Source organism: Plasmodium yoelii (genome assembly GCF_900002385.2).
Source record: "Plasmodium yoelii strain 17X genome assembly, chromosome: 1".
In the NCBI taxonomy this organism is placed as follows: Eukaryota; Apicomplexa; class Aconoidasida; order Haemosporida; family Plasmodiidae; genus Plasmodium; species Plasmodium yoelii.
This window is the reverse complement of record NC_036173.2, coordinates 66,906-86,605: the sequence shown is the minus strand read 5'-3', so window position 1 is coordinate 86,605 and position 19,700 is coordinate 66,906. Positions and strand designations below refer to the sequence as shown.

Here is a 19,700-nt window from a genome sequence, read left to right as displayed (position 1 = left end):
TATTACTAAAATGTATTAGATATCTCCAATTTAAGGCAGTTTAGCTAATTTTCATAAATATATATAAACTTACTATGATGTTACTATTGTATTATTACTTTACATTAATTTTAAATTAACATTAAAAATAAAATGTGATTAACTACAGATAATTGTTATATAGAGAATCCAATTTTACGTCCCTATTTTGATGCAGTATATATTAAATTAATATGATGTACTTAATTTATAGTTCAAAAATAATTTTCCAATATGTTGACTAGTAAAATGGTACATACAATTTCTTGAATAAAAATGTTTGTTATTACACAATTTTGATATTTTATTATCTATAAATTAATAATAAGTTCATTTTAATAGACATTTTTATATGATTTTTTAAAATGGTTTCTTAGTGTGATCAGTTTGATACTATGTGGAGGGCTTTTCCCGATGAATTGAATTCTGGAGAATATGATTTTAAAGGTGGATCGCTCAATATCTATTGCTCTAATAGAAAATGTGAAAATGATATCGATAAGATTAATGCTGGATCTTTATGGTTATTTAAACAATTTTATGGAAGTTCATATAATTTTTCGAGTAATGCAAATGGAAATATGAATATTGTTACATACATTATGACATGGATAAGTTATAAGTTAAATCAAAAACCACAAAAGGAAATCACCAAGTTTAACGATTTTTATAGTAAGCATATGGAAAATGTTGAGGAGTATAAAAAGACTATAGATGGTGCTACGGGATATAAAAATTATATTGATCTTATAAATCAAAATAAATTGATGGATATTGATATTAGTGTTATGTCTAAATTTTATGATTTATTTAAAAACATATGCAGCATGTATATCAATATTGGTAAAAAAAACAAGGGCGAGATGTATTTAGAATACGCTAAAAAATTTGCTAATGAATACAAACAACTTTTTAATGATAATGATAATAATGAAGGGAATTCATATAATAAAATATTGTCGGCATTATCAAGTGATTATTATAATTTTGAAAAAAACAAAGTTGATGGTAAACCAATAAATCTTCCTTCGCTACCAACAAAAAAAACAGTTGAAAATGTTGACATATCAAATCCTAAAGAAACACAAGATGTCTCCTTGAGTGAAACGCCAGCATCAAGTTATGAAGCTAAAGTATCAGATTCTGATTCAACATTACCAAGTCCATCACAAGTAAATAAATTAATTTTAATTCCAATTATATTTGTTGCAACATTAATTTTATTAGGAATTGCATATAAGGTAAATAATAAGTCAATTAAAAATATATACACACTGAGTAATTTATTAATATAAATAAATTATACATTTTTTTTAATTTTTATATTAGTATTCATTATTTGGATTTCGGAAACGATCTCAAAAACAATATTTAAGAGAAAAGATAAAAAGATAAAAAAATAAAGAAGAAAATGGATCATTAATATATGATTTGAAGAGTAGTGAATATTTCAGGAATAGTAATAATAATTAATAAATTTTAAGAAACTGTCTATTTGGAAATAAGTATTTTTTTGTCATAATTTTTATATAGTTTTTATATTGTGGGAACCATATTGGGTTAGGGTTATACATTATATTGCATTTATTTTTGTATAATTTTAAAATTAATTAAATATATGTATCATCCCGTATGTTTAATCTCGAAATGATGCCTAAATATGCAACCAAAAGGGGCACTGCCATTAATATAAAGAGCCACATACCATTTTTTCATAAGTTATAATATATATAATTAAATTTTAATATTGATATTGGCTATATATTAATTCATATTATGCTATATCATAATTGTCTATTATATAAGTCTTGATAACCCAGAGTTATATTGAATTATGCATATCATAATATATTTTTTTATTTGATGAAACATTTTATTTAGTAAAACTTATAATTTGTATCATATTTGTTTTAATTTAAATCATATTATCAAACTGAACTTTAATAATATATATTCATAAAATATAGATGCATGGGATATCGATCGGGAGTCGACAATACAACGTTATCTATAAAAGGCATTTTATGCATCTAATATTTTTAATAATATAATAAAAAATTACATTATATATGTGTATACAATTCTTTTAATTTTTTATTATATATAGTATCATTTTATTTTAATGTTTTAAATTCAAATAATCGAAATAGTTATATATATTTTAATTTATTTACTATAAAGGTATAATATTAGATCAATCACTATTAATTTTAAGCTTTATAGTTTTGAGGTATATATAAATTGGAAACATATATTTAAATAGTTAAAAAATAAAATATAAGTATATTAATAAAATATAATGTTATAGTTTGTACTAATAATTATAAATAATTAGATAGATAGAATAACGTTATTATTATACCCCTATAAATATAATATAATAAATTACTCTACTAGTAACTAATATTGAAATATTGTTTTTTTGTGAAAAATTAATATAATTAAACATTAATATTATCGAAAAGAAAAATAATAATGCATTATAAAGGTATCAATGTTATATATTTTGTTAAAGATCCAATTTGGGATTTGTAGTTTTATATTCTAAAAATATGGATTAATGGAGAAAGGGTTAAATACTTAATTAATATTAAATATCATTTTATTATTCAATATTAACGCGTATTATATTATTATTGTTTTTTGTAGAATTAATAAAATATAGGATTTTTAATAAATTATTTGAATATATATATACATTGATAACTATAACAATAGAATATATAAGATAAAATGAACTATGTAAAACATTTATCAAATATTTATTTAAATTTATATATTAAAATAGCAATATATCTTATCTCTCTCCTCTTAAAGGTAATATAGCAACCTAACTAAACATAGTTTTCTATTATACTTTAAATTTACATCAATACTTATTTATTTGTTAATATTTACTGAGCATTATTTTAAAAAAATATGCATTCAAAGACTTATTTAAGCTTATAAGTACGGGTTCAGTGCTAATTGTTGTTTTAGAGAGTGGAAATTACGCGTAAAAAATATTATAAAATTACCCAATAAGGTATATTGGAATAAAAATAAAGTTATTTAGCACATTAAAATGAATTTTGAATTTATTTACATTCATTAAAAACAATATAAATTTATATAATTGCATAGAAAGGAAACAATGCAACTTAATTTGAAAATACTTTAATTTTAATAAAGCATTGTATATAGTATTAGAAGTAAATATATAAAAGTTTAATATATTTTAAAAAATGACTATTTATATATTTTAAGGATTATAGCAATAATATAATTTTTAATTTTTTATATTTATACAGTATTTAAGTTTTTGAAAGACAATCATTAAAACAGAAAATATAAATATATTCCTTTTCTATCTTAAAACATACTTTAAATTCTTTATAAACGTATATCCGTTTTTATAATAAAGTTATACCATATTTTATTAATAATAGTCATTTTTGTATAAAATGCATCATATATACATATGGAAAAGGTGTATTAAGAAACCCTATATTTAAGGTAATTTAGCTAATTGTCATAAAATAAGTATAATATGATTTTAGTAATAATATTATTTTATTATTCTATATTAATTTAATTAATGAAAAACATATAATATATTTAACTATAGGAAATTGTTATATATAGGGTTAATGTATTTGCGTCGTATATTTGGTGCAGTGTATATAAAACAGCATGATTCTATTCAATTTATAAATATAAAATGAAATTCTATCACAATGAATAGGCAAATGGTATATGCATTTTTTAATAATAATAGTTTCCTTTACATTTTTTTATATTGTATTACATATAAATATCATTAAACTTTATTTTAATAAAATTCTTAATAATTCGCGTTTTTATTAATTGTTTTTAAATGTTTTTTTAGTGTGAAAAGTTCCAGGAGGTAAGGAACTCGCTTCCCGATCAATTGAACAGTAGTGGATATTATCAATTTAAAGATGAAGAATTTTTAAATAATTATTGTAATAGTAATCAATGTCAAAGTGATTACGATAGAATAAGTGCTGGATGTTTATATTTGTTGGATCAATTATATAAGGATTCTGGTGTGTTACCCTCTCCAAAAGATAGTAACCCCTATATTGTTGATTACATTTTGATATGGTTAAGTTATATGTTAAACCTGACCAATAGTAAAGGAGACAATATAAAGAGTTTTTATAGTGCATACATAAATAGCTGTGATAAGTATAAGACGGAAATAAGTGAATTAAAAGATCATGATAATTATAAGGATCTTATAGATAAAAGAAAGGAATTTTTATATATGGATAGTAATATTGTATCTAAATTTTATGAAGCATTTAAATTATTATGTAACTTGTATAATGAACTTGATTATGAAAAAAAAAATTGCAAAAATTATTTGGAAGATAATAATGAATTTTTTAAAAAATCTGAAGAACTTAAGAAAGATACTAGTATTACTGGAAATGATTCATATAATCAACTATTGTCCACTTTATCAACTGATTATAATGATTTTAAAAAGGAATGTAAAGAAATTTTATCCCCTCCACCGAAAGAAACAAAAGATAATCCCGGACAAACTCTTGTAGGTATTTCTGGACAAGGTATAGATGATTTGGGACAAAATGTACATAGTTCTGAACAATATTTTGCACAAGATTCTGGACAAGATGCACATAATTCTGATGTTGCATTATCAAGCTCATCGATAGTAAGCAAATTAATTCCAGTTTTATTGATATTTGGTGCAATACCAATTTTTTTGGGAATTTCTTATAAGGTAAATAATAAGGAATTAAAAAATTATTTTAATTATATATATGTAAACGTTAACAAAAAAAATAATACGCTTCTTAACATTTTATATTAGTATTCGTTATTTGGGTTTCGGAAACGATTTCAAAAACAAAAATTAAGAGAAAAGCTAAAAAAATAAAGAAGAAAACTGATAATTAATAAATTATTCTGAATATGACGATTGATTTATTTTAAGAAAGTGTCTATTTCGAAGTAATTTTTGATCATAGTTTTTATATTGTTTTTATGTTATGGGTTAGGGGTGTGTTTGTGGGACCCATATTCGGGTTAGAGCTAAGTATTATATCTTTATTTAATTTTTTATAATTTGAACACTAATTAATTATATGTACCATCCCTATATGTTTAATCGAAAATGAAGTTAAAAGTTCAAATATACAACCAAAAAAGGGTCACATAACATTTTTTCATAAATTATAATATATATAATTTAGTGTTCATATCGATTTAATATGATTAAAAAAATGTCTATATTGCATATATTAATTCATATTATGATATATGATAATTATTTATTATATAAAGCTTTTTAACCCCGATTTATATTGAATTGTGCATAACACAATATGTTTCTTTATTGATAAAACATTTTATTTAGTAAAACTTATTATTTGTATCATTTGTTTTAATTTAAATCACATTTTGATAACCGAACAGTATAATAATATTATATATCAGAGTATAAATTATAATTAGATTCATTTGGAACAATTGTCTACATTATAATATACCTACAGGTTAATGGAGATATTTTTATTGTTAATTAAACATATTACCAATATATAATAGGTAGTCATAAAATATAGATGCATGGGATATCGATTGAGATTCGACAATACAACAATGCCTATAAAATATGTTTTATGCATCTAATATTTTTAGTAATACATAAAAGTATACATGCTAATAAAAAATTATATTATAGATATATGTATATTATCCTTTTAACTTTCGATTATATATAATATCATTTTCTTTATATTTATATTAAGGTTTTAAATTCAAATAATAGAGATACTTATATATACATTAATTTATTTACTATAAAGGTATACTATTAGATTAATCAATATCCATTTTTAAACTTTATAGTTTTGAAGTATATATAAATTAGAAATATATTATATTTAAAATAGTTAAAAAAATATAATTATATTAATAATATTTAATATCATATTTTGTTATAATAATTATAAATAATATGATAGATAGAATAGCGTTATTATTATATATCTATGCATATAATTTAATAAAATGCTCTACTAATAACTAATAATGAAATATTGTTTTATTGTGAAACTTCATATAATTAAATACTAATATTAATTTTATCGAAAAGGCAAATAATAATTAATTTAATTTGAACTAATATTATTTTTATTAGGTTATCATATATAAATTAATAAATATGTATTATAAATATATCGTTTTACGAGGTAGTATATATGTTACAAAATGTTATACTTTAAACAATGAATCACGGACATATCATACATTGATTTAAAGTATTTATATTAAGGGCATTAATTATTCCGTTGTACTATACAGTGATCTAGCAGTAACAATAATAATAGTAATAACAATAAATAAAGTATTAAATACGAAAAATACATTATGCTAATTTGATTCGAATATTTTGATATATATTATTAAACTTGTGATAAGAATAAAATTGTATGCATACAGGATAAAATGAAATATTATAACATTCATTTAAATATGCTTTAATGCGATAATATTAGAATTAACACTGTCAAGCAAAATAATATTAATAATTCTAGTCTTCTTAAAAATATTGTTTTTCATCATAAAACTAAATATAGTTTATTATCAAATATAAAAGCAAATTAATATTTAGAAAAGTAATAATTCTAAGTTATTTTTAATGTATACATTAATTGAAAGTTTTAATGGTAGAAAATATAAAATATAAATAAATTTTATATGGCTACATCCTTGTCTTAAAAAATCATACTTCCCTTATCTCTCCTCTCAAAGTGCAATATACCAACCTAATACACATAATTTTATATTATACTTAAAAATTATCATCAGTACGTATTTATGTGTTATATATTTAATATTTACTAAGTATTATTTTTAAAAAAATATGCATTAAAATAGTTATATAAGCTTATAAATACGGATCCAATGCTAATTCTCGTTTTAAACCGTGGGAAATATGTGCAAAATATATTATAAAACTACCCAATAAGGAATATTTATAAATTGGAATATGTAGGAATAAAAATATAGTTATTGAGAATGTTAAATATAATTGGAATGGATATATATTAAATAAAAATAATATTAAAATTATGTATATGCAATTAAAAAAGGGAACAGTGCAACTTAATTCGAAAATAATATAATTTTAATAAAATATTGGTATATATTATAAGAAAAGGTATATAAAAAATTAATATATTTAAAAAAATAACTATTTATATACTTTTAAGGATTATAGTAATAATAGAATTTTGTATTTTTTAGATTTATAAAGTATTTAAGTTTTAGAATTGAAATCATTAAAACAGAAGATATAAATATATTCATTTTTTATGTTCAAACATACTTTAAATTCATTATAAAAGTATATTAATTTTTATAATAATGATCATATGAGTGTTATTAAGGATAACAATTTATGCAAAATTGTATTGTATATACATATGATAAAACATGTATTAAACAACCCCTAAAACAAGGTAATTTATCTAACTACTATAAATGTATATATTGTTCCATATTATATTTAAATTGAAATTAATAATAATAAAAATATTTTTATCTACAGATAATTGCTGTACATAGGGTTAAATAATTGTATTACCTATTTTATAATATATATATAATATGATACCCCCTTAACCTAGAGATTATAAATTATATTCCATCATAATGAAAGATGATATAGTATATACACTTTTTGATATTATATTTCCTATAAACATCATTAAGTTTTATTTTAATAACATTTTCTTAATACATTTTTTTATCAATTTTTTTTAAATGGTTTTTTAGTGTGGAAATTTTGATTATTTGAGGAAGCATTTATCCGATGAATTAAATGTAAACGCAGAATTTGGCTTAGAACAAATTAGTGATTACAGTAATTACTGCCCTAATGGAGACTGTAACACTGAGCTCGAAAAAATTACGATTGGATTTTTATGGTTACTTGGAAAATATTTTACTGAATACCCAAATAAAGGTAATACTATAAATAGTGCTAAACCATTTTTTCTATATATTATTTTATGGTTAAGTTACAAATTAAATCAAAATTCAGACAAAAAACCCACCAACATATACGATTTTTATACTGAAAATGTAATTGGTAATAATAAATATAGTAAATTTATAGAAGATTCAAACAAATTTACAAATATTAAGGGATTCATAGACAAACAAAAAGATTTTATGAATATTAATATTAAAGATTTGTCTAAACTTTATGATGCATTTAAACTATTATGTAGTATGCATGATAATGGTGCAATGAGTAAAGATAGCAACATACTGTTAAATAGTGCGAATGAATTTGTTAGCAAATATCAAGAACTTTGTGAAGATTCTAATAATACTGATGGTAGTTCGTATAAACAAATATTGTCTGCTTTATCAACTGATTATAACAATTTAAAAAATAAACATAGCAGTAATACACCTCTTCCAGACATAACAGCAGACATGTCTGCATACATTTCTAGAGTTACATCATCAAGTTCGTCGACAGGAAACAAATTATTTACAATTTTATCGATATTTGGTGCAATAGCATTTTTTTTAGGAATTTCTTATAAGGTAAATAATAAGGAATTAAAAAATTATTTTCATTATATATATGTAAACGTTAACAAAAAAATCATACGTTTCATAACATTTTATATTAGTATTCGTTATTTGGATTTCGGAAACGATTTCAAAAACAAAAATTAAGAGAAAAACTAAAAAATGTAAAGAAGAGAATGAATCATTAATATATGATTCGAAGAGAGTGACTATTTCAGGAATAGTAATAATGATTTATATATGTTAACAAACTGTCTATTTCGAAGTAATTTTTGCATAATTTTTATATAGTTTTTATGTTGTGGGACCCATGTTCGGGTTAGGGCTAAGTATTATATCTTTATTTAATTTTTTATAATTTGAACACTAATTTAATATATGTATAATTCCGTATGTTTAATCACGAGATTAAATTCAAAAGTCAAATATGCCCCCCAAAGGAACATATTCATTAATATGAAATGTGTCGCATAATATTTTTTCATATGTTATAATATATTAAATTGAGTGTTCATGTCAATTTAATATGATTAAAATAAAATTTCTATATTGTATATATTAATATAGATATCGATTATATATGAATTCATATTATGATATATCATAATTTTCTATTATATAAAACTTGTTAATCAGGGGCTATATTGAATTATCCACATCATAATATACAATACATTTCTTTGTTTGGTGAACACATTTATTTAGTAAAACTTATTATTTGTGTCATTATTATTTTTATTTAAATTGTATTTTAACAACCGAACTGTAATAATAGATATTCATAAAATATCGATCGAGTATCGACAATACAACGATATCTATAAAAGGCATTTTATGCATCTAACATTTTTAATAATCAATAAAATTATGCATATTAATAAAAAAATAAATTATAGATATATGTATATTATCCTTTTAATTTTCAATTGTATTTAGTATCATTTTATGTTAAATTTTTAATTAATATTGATAGAAATATTTATATATACGTTAATTTATTTACTATAAAGATATAATATTAGATTGATCATTATTAATTTTTAAACTTTATACTTTTGAGGTATAAATAAATTATATTTCAAAAGATTTAAAAAATAAAATATAATGTTATAGTTTGTTATAATAATTGTAAATAATTTGATAAATATAATATCGCTATTATTATATGCCTATATATATAATCTAATAAATACTATACTAATAACTAATATTGAAATATTGTTATATTGTGAAACCTTCATATAATTAAATATTAATATTATTGAAAAGACACATAATGATGCATTATAAAGGCATAATTTTTATATATTTGTTAAAGATCCAATTTGGGATTTATAATTTTATATTATAAAATATGGATAAATAAAAAAAAGTATAAAGACTCAACGTTAAATATCTTTTTATTATTTCATATTAACACGTATTATATTATCATTGTTTAATAAATAATCTTTAATTACAAATAGCATTGTTTTATCATAAAATTAATATAATATAGATCTTTTAATAAACTATTTGAATGTATATACATTGATAACTATAACAATAGAATATTTAAGATAAAACTGAACAATTCAGAAAATTTAGCGAATGTTTATCTAAATTTATATATTAAAAGAGCAAATATCTATCTCTCTCCTCTCAAAGTGCAATATACCAACCTAATACATATAGTTTTCTATTATACTTTAAAATTTGCATCAATAGTTATTTATATGCTATATTTAATATTTACTAAGTATTATTTTTAAAATAATCTATATTCAAAGACTTATTTAAGCTTATAAATAACATAATAAATCTGGGTTCAGTACTAATTGGTGTTTTAAACTATGGAAATGATACGCGAAATATATTCTATAATTATCTAATACGGAATATTTATAAATTGAAGTATATAAAAATAAAAATAATGTTATAAGATTCATTAAAATTAATTGTGAATTTATTTATATTAAATAAAAAAAATATAAATTATGTAATTTGCATAGAAAGTGGAGCATGTAAGTTAATTTGAAAATACTATAATTTTAGAAAAAACTATATTATATATCATAAGAAACAAGTATATAAAAATTTAATATATTTTTAAAAGCGACGATTTATATACTTTTAAGGATTATAGTAATAATATTATTTTTTAGATTTATACAGTATTTAAGTTTTAGAATTCAAGTCATTAAAACATAAAATATAAATATATTCCTTTTCTATGTTCAAACATAATTTAAATTCATAATAAAAGTATATTAATTTTTATAATAAAGTTATAGCAGATGCTAGTAAGAATAGCATTTATTGTATAAAATGCATCATATCTATATTTAATCAAAAATGTATTAAGCAACCCTCAATTTAAGGTAATTTAGCTAATTGTCATAAAATAAGTATAATATGATTTTAGTAATACTACTGTATTATTATTTTATATTAATTTAATTATTGAAAAACTTATAATATATTTAACTACAAACAGTTGTTATTTATAGGGTTAAATTATTTGCGTCACATATTGGGAGCAGTGTATATAAAACAGCATGATTTTATTAAATTTACAAATCAAAAATAAGATTCCATTATAATGAATAAGAAAGTGGTATATGCATTTTTGATATTGCATTATATTTAAATATCATTAAATTTTATTTTAATAAAATGTTCAATAATATACATTTCTAATAAATGTTTTTAAATTTTTTCCTAGTGTGAAAAGTTCGAGAATGTATGGGGTAAATTTCCCGATAAATTAACCAGTGATAATAAGTACCAATTTAAAACAGAAAATTTCTTAGATGGTTATTGTGATAGTTATAGTTGTGATACTGATGCCGAAAAAATTAATGGTGGATGTTTATATCTTTTTAATCAAATATTTGGGACTTCTCAATTGTTTAAGTCTGTTGCAAATAGTAACATCAATATTGTTGAGTACATTATGATATGGTTAAGTTATATGTTAAACCTAAAGGAACAAACAGGAAATGATACCAATCTAGAATATTTTTATAGTACAACTATAGATAATGATAGGTATAAAAATTCTATAGCTGATGTTAAAGAGTATAAAAATTATAAGGATCTTATAGATAAAAAAAAAGAATTCATGGATATTTCTAATGAAAAAATATCTAAACTTTATGATTTATTTAAAAGTTTATGTAATATGTATTTTTATTTGGATGAAAACAATCCAGATTGCACGAAATATATATCAAACGCTAAACAATTTGTTAACAATTATAAAGAACTTTATGGAGATTCTAGTAATAATGATAATAGTTTATATAGACAAATATTATCTAATTTATCAACTGATTATGGTAATTTAAAAAAGAAATGTAAAAATAGTTCGTCCTTTCCATCGATAGAAATAACAGACAATTCTGCACACACTTCTGAAGTTGCATCATCAAGTTCGTCGATATCAAAGAACTTATTTATAGTTTTATCGATATTTGGTGCAATAGGATTTTTTTTAGGAATTTCTTATAAGGTAAATAATAAGGAATTAAAAAAATATATTATATATATGCAAACATTAACAAACAACCGTACGCTTCTTAACATTTTATATCAGTATTCGTTATTTGGATTTCGGAAAAGAGTTCAAAAACAAAAATTAAGAGAAAAAATAAAAAATATAAAGAAGAGAATGAATCAATAATATATGATTCGAAGAGAGTGACAATTTCAGGAATAGTAATAATGGTTTATATATTTTAAGAAACTGTTTATTTGGAAGTAATTTTTGATCATAGTTTTTATATAGTTTTTATGTTATGGGTCAGGGTTGTATTGTGGAACCCATATTCGGGTTAGAGCTAAGTATTATATATTTATTTAATTTTTATAATTAAACACTAATTTAATATATGTACTATACTCGTATTTTTAATCACAAGATGAAATCAAAAGTCCAAATATGCAACCAAGAATGGGCATAAGCTAATATGTAATGAATTGCGTAACATGTTTTATAAGTTATAATATATATAATTGAGTGTTTATGCCGATTTATTATGATTAAAATAAAATGTCTATATAGCATATATTAATTCATATTATCTATATCATAATTGCCTATTACATAAGCCTTGATAACCCAAAGCTATATTGAATTATGCATATCATAATATGTTTTTTTATTTGATGAAACATTTTATTTAGTAAAACTTATAACTTGTATCATATTTATTTTGCTTTAAATCATGCTATTCAACTGAAATGTAATAATAGATATTCATAAAATATCGATCGAGAATACAACGTTATCTATAAAATGAATTTTATGCATCTAATATTTTTAATAATCAATAAAAATATGCATATTAATAAAAAATTAAATTATAGATATATGTATACTATCCTTTTAATTTTTGATTATATATAGTTTCATTTTATGCTAAAGTTTTAAATTTAAATAATAGAGATACTTATATATACATTAGTTTATTTACTATAAAGATATAACATTAGATTAATTAATATTAATTTTTAAGCTTTATAGTTTTTAAGTATAAATATATTACATTTAAAATTGTTAAAAAATAAAATATAAGTATATTAATAAAATATAATGTTATAGTTTGTACTAATAATTATAAATAATATATATAGAGAATAACAATATTATTATACCCCTATAAATATAATATAATAAATTAATATACTAGTAACTAATATTGAAATATTGTTTTTTGTGGAAAATTAATATAATTAAACATTAATATTATCGAAAAGACACATAATAATACATTATAAAGGTATCAATGTTATATAATTGTTAAAGATTCAATTTGGGATTTGTAGTTTTATATTTTAAAAAACTGGATAAATAAAGAAAATGATAAAGACTCAACGTTAAATTTCTTTTTATTATTTCATATTAACGCGAATTATATTATCATTATTTTACCATAGAATTAATAAAATATAGAAAATATAACGAATTATTTTAATGTATATCCATTGATAACAATAACAATAAAATATATAAGATAATAATGAACAGTGCAGAACATTTAACGAATATTTATCTAAATTTATATATTAAAAGAATAAATATATCTTATCTCTCTCCTCTTAAAGGGGAATATAACAACCTAATTAAACATAGTTTTATATTATACTTTAAAATTTCCTTCAATACTTATTTATTTGTTAATATTTACTAAGCATCATTTTAAAAATAATATACATTCAAAGACTTATTTAAGCTTATAAGTATGGGTTCAGTGCTAATTGTTCTTTTAAAGAATGGAAAAGATGGGAAAATATGTTATAAAATTACTCAATAAGGAATACTTATAAATTAGAATATGTAGGAATAAAAATAAAGTTATTTAAAATGTTAAAATATAATTGTAATGTATATATATTAATTAAAAGTAATATTAAAATTATGTAATTTGGATAGAAAATGGAGCATATAACTTTAAAATACTATAATTTTAGAAAAAACTATATTATATATTATAATAAACAAGTATATAAAAATTTAATCTATTTTAAAAAATTATTATTTATATGGTTTTAAGGATTATAATAATAATAAAACTTTTTTATTTTAAAATTTATACAGTATTTAAGTTTTAGGGCGTTGTTTACGTTTTATATTAAAGTATATATATAAGTATATATTTTTTAAATTCATTATAAAAGTATATCCATTTTTATAATAAAGTTATACCAAATGTTAGTAAGAATAGTATTTTTTGTATAAAATGCATCATATATATGGCAAAAGTGTATAAGCAACCTTCTATTTAAGGTAATTTAGCTAAGTGTCATAAAATGAGTATAATATAATGTTAGTAATACTACTATATTATTATTTTATATGAAGTTAAAATTAAGAATATATCTAACCAAATATAACTGCTATGTAAAGAGCTTAAGTAAATACAACATATATTTTATACAATATATATAAATAACATCATCCCACATAATCTCCAAATTATAACGGAATTTCATTATAATGCCTACTAATCTGGTATATATCCTTTTTCTTACAGTATTTTGATGTTTCATTAACTATAAATTATATTAATTTTCATTTTATTAACATTTATATTAATACATTCTTTTGTTTAATTCGTAAAATATATTCGTAGTGTGATGGACTTACAACGGCCGATAATGGTCTTGTCTTCGATCGAAATTCTCAAAATTATACGTTAGAAGGAAGTTATACCAATATTTATTGTCCTGATAATAATTGTGATAATGATGATAACAAAAAAATTAGTTCTGCTTTTATAGGATTGCTAGGTTTCTATAAGGAAGTTGTTGATATGCAAAATATAGAGAGTGATGAAATTGCTGAATACGCTATTTTATGGTTAGGTCACATACTGAATCAAAAAACAGAAAATAGAACCACCACATTAAATGATTTTTATACCAAATACATAAAAACAAATAGTTATTATAATCAGGAAAAAATTGGTGATAGTAATAATAAGATTAAGATAGATGTTATAGATGCAAAAATAAAATCGATGAATATGAATATTAAAGATATATCAAATTTTTATGATGCATTTAAATTATTATGTAAGATGAATAATGAAATTGGTACAAAAAAAATCCAATGCAATACATGTTTAAAAAATGCTGGAGAATTTTATGAACAATATGAAAAACTTAAAAATGATTTAGATATTAATAAAGGAAGTTCTTATTTTCAACTATGGTTAAGTTTATCAAAGGATTATGACAAATTTAAAGAGAAATATAATACACGTGGATGTAGTGATATCAAATTCCTTGAATCTTGTTCACAAAGTTCAGTGAAAAAAAGTCAAGTGACAAATAGTCCAGTTACAGAATGTTCAGTGACAAAAATTCAAGTGACAAATAGTCCAGTGACAGAATGTTCAGTGACAGAATGTTCAGTGACAGAATGTTCAGTGACAAAAAGTACACTAATTCCAATTGCAATTATATTTGTTGCAGCATCAATTTTATTGGGAGTTTCTTATAAGGTAAATAATAAGGAATTAAAAAAAATATTATATATATGTAAACATTAACGAACAACCGTACGCTTCTTAACATTTTATATTAGTATTCGTTATTTGGATTTCGGAAACAATCTCAAAAACAACATTTAAGAGAAAAGCTAAAAAAATAAAGAAGAAAACTGATCATTAATATGTGATTCGAAGAGCATTGGTTATTCCAGGAATAGTAATAATGGTTGATATATTTTAAGAAATTGTCTATTGGGAAGTAATTTTTGCATAATTTTTATATAGTTTTTATGTTGTGGAACCCATATTCGGGTTAGGGCTAACTATTATATTGCATTTTATTTTTTATAACTTAAACACTAATTTAATATATGTAACATCCCGTATGTTTAATCAAGAGATGATGCCCAAATATTCAACTCCAAATGGAGATAAGATAATATAAATGGGGTTGTATAACATTTTTTCATAAGTTATAATATATATAATTGAGTGTTAATATATATTTAATATGATTAAAGTAAAATAACTATATTACATACGTTAATTCATACTATGCTATATCACAATTGCCTATATAAAAGTTAATATTTTGTTATATTGAATTATGCATATCATAATATGTTTCTTTATTTAATGAAAATTTTATTTAGTAAAACTTATAACTTGTATCATATTTATTTTGATTAAAATCGTATTTTGATAACCGAACAGTATAATAATATTATATATCATAGTATAATTATAATTCGATTAATTTGGAACAATTGCCTACATTATAATATACCTTCATATTAATGATTATATTTTTAATGTTAATTAAGCACACTGCTAATATAAAATAATAGATAATCATAAAATATAGATTCATAAATATCGATCGAGAATCGACAATATAACATAATCTATAAATTATTGTTATGCTTCTAACATTTTTAGAAGTTGTAATTGTAGTTACTATTATCTTCTTGTATTACTAGAAGTTGTTCCATATTTAACTTATCATAAAGGTATATTATTAGATTAATCGCTATTCATTTTTAAATTTTATATTTTTAGGTATACATATATTACATTTAAAATCGTTAAAAAATAAAATATAAGTATATTAATAAAGTTTAATATTATAGATATGATGCATTATTATATGCCTATACATATAATCTAGAAATTACCAATAGTTAATATTAAAATACTGTTTTATTGTGAAATCTTCATATAATTAAATATTAATATTATCGAAAAGACATAATAATACATTATATATTTGTTAATTATTCAATTTGGAAATTGTAGTTTTATATTCTAAAAAAATGGATTAATGGAGAAATTGTTAAATACTTAATTAATATTAAATATCATTTTATTATTCCATGTTATATTATCATTGTTTTTTGTAGAATTAATAAAATATAGAATTTTTAGTAAATTATTTGAATGTATATACATTGATAAATAAACAAATAAAATATATAAGATAAAAATGAACTATGTAAAACATTTAGCAAATATTTATTTAAATTTATATATTAAAATAGCAATATATCTTATCTCTCTCCTCTTAAAGGTAATATAACAACCTAATTAAACATAGTTTTCTATTATACTTTAAAATATTATTAATATATATTTATATGTTTAATATTTACTGAGCATTATTTTAAAAATAACATGCATTCAAAGACTTATTTAAGCTTATAAGTACGGGTTCAGTGCAAATTGTTTTAAAGAATGGAAAATATGGCAACATATATTATAAAATTGCCCAATAAGATATATTTCAAATTGAAGAGTATAGGAATAATAATGAAGTTATTGAGCACATTAAAATGAATTTATCTACATTCATTAAAAACAATATAAATTTATATAATTGCATAGAAAGGAAACAATGCAACTTAATTTGAAAATACTTTAATTTTAATAAAGCATTGTATATAGTATTAGAAGCAAATATATAAAAGTTTAATATATTTTAAAAAATGACTATTTATATATTTTAAGGATTATAGCAATAATATAATTTTTAATTTTTTATATTTATACAGTATTTAAGTTTTTGAAAGACAATCATTAAAACATAAGATATAAATATATTCCTTTTCTATGTTCAATCATACTTTAAATTCATTATAAATGTATATTCATTTTTATAATAAAGTTATGCCAAATGTTAGTAAGAATAGTATTTATTGTATAAAATGCATCATATATTTAATCAAAAGTTTATTAAGCATCCCTCTATTTAAGGTAATTTAGTTAATTATCATAAACAGAAATAAAACATTTTTTTTAGTAATACTACTATTATATTATTCTATATTAATTTAATTATTGAAAAACTTATAATATATTTAACTACAGACAATTGTCATATAAAGGGTTAAAGTATTTGCGTCACATATTAGGAGCAATGTATATAAAATAGCATGATTCTACTCAATTTACAAATATAAAATGAAATATAATCACAATGGATAAGCAAGTGGTATATGCATTTTTTAATAATAATAATTTCCTTTACATTTTTTGATATTGACCATATATAAATATCATCAATATTTTAATAAAATTTTAAATAATACACGTTTTTATTAATTGTTTTTAAATGTTTTTTTAGTGTGAAAAGTTCCAGGAAGTAAGGAACTCGATTTCCGATGAATTGAAAGGTAATGGAATCCCTGAATTTGACGATGATGATATTTTAAATAATTATTGTGATAGTAAGAAATGTATTAGTGATTACGATAGAATAAGTGCTGGATGTTTATATTTGTTGTATCAATTCTATAACGATTCTGGTATATTCCCCTCTCCAAAAAATAATAACCGCTATATTGTTGATTACATTTTGATATGGTTAAGTTATATGTTAAACCTGAACAAAAGTGAAAGAGATGACAGCATAAAGAGTTTTTATAATTATCAAATAGATAGTTGTGATAAATATAAGACGCAAATAAATAATTTAGCTGGTTATGATAATTATAAGGAACTTATAGATGAAAGAAAGTATTTGTTGGATATGGATAGTAATATTGTATCTAAATTTTATCAAGCACTTAAATTATTATGTAACTTGTATAATGAACTTGGTGATGACAATAAAAATTGCAAGAATTATTTGGATGATAATAATGAATTTTATAAAAAATATGAAGAACTTAAGAATGATTCTGATATTACTGGAAATGAACTATATAACAAACTATTGTCCACTTTATTAAAAGATTATAACAATTTTAAAACGGAATGTAACGTTATTTTATCCCCTCCACCGGAAGAAACAAAACAAAATCATGGTCAAATTCCTGTAGATAGTTCTGGACAATTTTTTACAGAAGATTCTGAATTTAATTCTGAACCGAGTTCTGGACAAATATCTGAAGTTACACCATCAAGTTCATCGATAGTAAGCAAATTAATTCCAGTTTTATTGATATTTGGTGCAATAGCATTTTTTTTAGGAATTTCATATAAGGTAAATAATAAGAAATTTAAAAATTATTTTCATTATATATATGCAAACGTTAACAAAAAAAGCATACTTTATTAACATTTTATATTAGTATTCATTATTTGGATTTCGGAAACGATTTCAAAAACAAAAATTAAGAGAAAAGCTAAAAAAATAAAGAAGAAAACTGATCATTAATAAATTATTCTGAATATGACGATTGATTTATTTTAAGAAAGTGTCTATTTCGAAGTAATTTTTTATCATAGTTTTTATATTGTTTTTATGTTGTGGGTCATAGTTGTGTTTGTGGAACCCATATTCGGGTTAGGGCTAAGTATTATATTGCATTTATTTTTTATAATTTGAGCAATAATTAAATATATGACCATTCACATATTTTTAATCACGCGGTAAAGCCTAAATATGCAACCAAAAAAGGGGTACTACCATTAATATGAAAAGAGTCACATAAATTTTTTTCATAAATTATAATATATATAATTTAGTGTTCATATCGATTTAATATGATTAAAAAAATGGCTATATTGGATATATTAATTCATATTATGATATATGATAATTATTTATTATATAAAGCTTGTTAATCACAATTATATTGAAATATGCATAAAATAATATTTTTCTTTATTTGATAAAAC

The 19,700-nt window shown here is 20.6% G+C and overlaps 6 protein-coding genes across 6 annotated transcripts; all 6 read left to right on the top strand.

Moving 5' to 3' along the window:
- Window positions 1-252: 252 nt before the first annotated feature.
- PY17X_0100300 (PIR protein) lies at window positions 253-1,413 on the top strand (the record flags this gene model as incomplete). Its single annotated transcript, XM_022957779.1, has 3 exons — window positions 253-270; window positions 396-1,259; window positions 1,348-1,413. The coding sequence occupies 3 exons, from the start codon at window positions 253-255 to the stop codon at window positions 1,411-1,413; spliced, it is 948 nt and encodes a 315-aa protein (XP_022811207.1).
- A 2,321-nt stretch (window positions 1,414-3,734) lies between these two features.
- PY17X_0100200 (PIR protein) lies at window positions 3,735-4,927 on the top strand (the record flags this gene model as incomplete). Its single annotated transcript, XM_034637509.1, has 3 exons — window positions 3,735-3,749; window positions 3,887-4,771; window positions 4,862-4,927. The coding sequence occupies 3 exons, from the start codon at window positions 3,735-3,737 to the stop codon at window positions 4,925-4,927; spliced, it is 966 nt and encodes a 321-aa protein (XP_034493327.1).
- Window positions 4,928-7,710: 2,783 nt separating this feature from the next.
- PY17X_0100100 (uncharacterized protein) lies at window positions 7,711-8,792 on the top strand (the record flags this gene model as incomplete). Its single annotated transcript, XM_722723.2, has 3 exons — window positions 7,711-7,725; window positions 7,834-8,616; window positions 8,706-8,792. The coding sequence occupies 3 exons, from the start codon at window positions 7,711-7,713 to the stop codon at window positions 8,790-8,792; spliced, it is 885 nt and encodes a 294-aa protein (XP_727816.2).
- Window positions 8,793-11,185: 2,393 nt separating this feature from the next.
- On the top strand, window positions 11,186-12,268 carry PY17X_0100095 (PIR protein; the record flags this gene model as incomplete). The annotated part of the gene is made up of 3 exons (XM_034637496.1): window positions 11,186-11,200; window positions 11,309-12,097; window positions 12,182-12,268. 3 exons carry the CDS (start codon window positions 11,186-11,188, stop codon window positions 12,266-12,268), a joined length of 891 nt encoding a protein of 296 aa, XP_034493326.1.
- A 2,316-nt stretch (window positions 12,269-14,584) lies between these two features.
- PY17X_0100091 (PIR protein) lies at window positions 14,585-15,742 on the top strand (the record flags this gene model as incomplete). The annotated part of the gene is made up of 3 exons (XM_034637493.1): window positions 14,585-14,599; window positions 14,721-15,593; window positions 15,677-15,742. The coding sequence occupies 3 exons, from the start codon at window positions 14,585-14,587 to the stop codon at window positions 15,740-15,742; spliced, it is 954 nt and encodes a 317-aa protein (XP_034493325.1).
- A 2,312-nt stretch (window positions 15,743-18,054) lies between these two features.
- On the top strand, window positions 18,055-19,216 carry PY17X_0100085 (PIR protein; the record flags this gene model as incomplete). Its single annotated transcript, XM_022955279.1, has 3 exons — window positions 18,055-18,069; window positions 18,202-19,062; window positions 19,151-19,216. 3 exons carry the CDS (start codon window positions 18,055-18,057, stop codon window positions 19,214-19,216), a joined length of 942 nt encoding a protein of 313 aa, XP_022810745.1.
- Window positions 19,217-19,700: the final 484 nt, after the last annotated feature.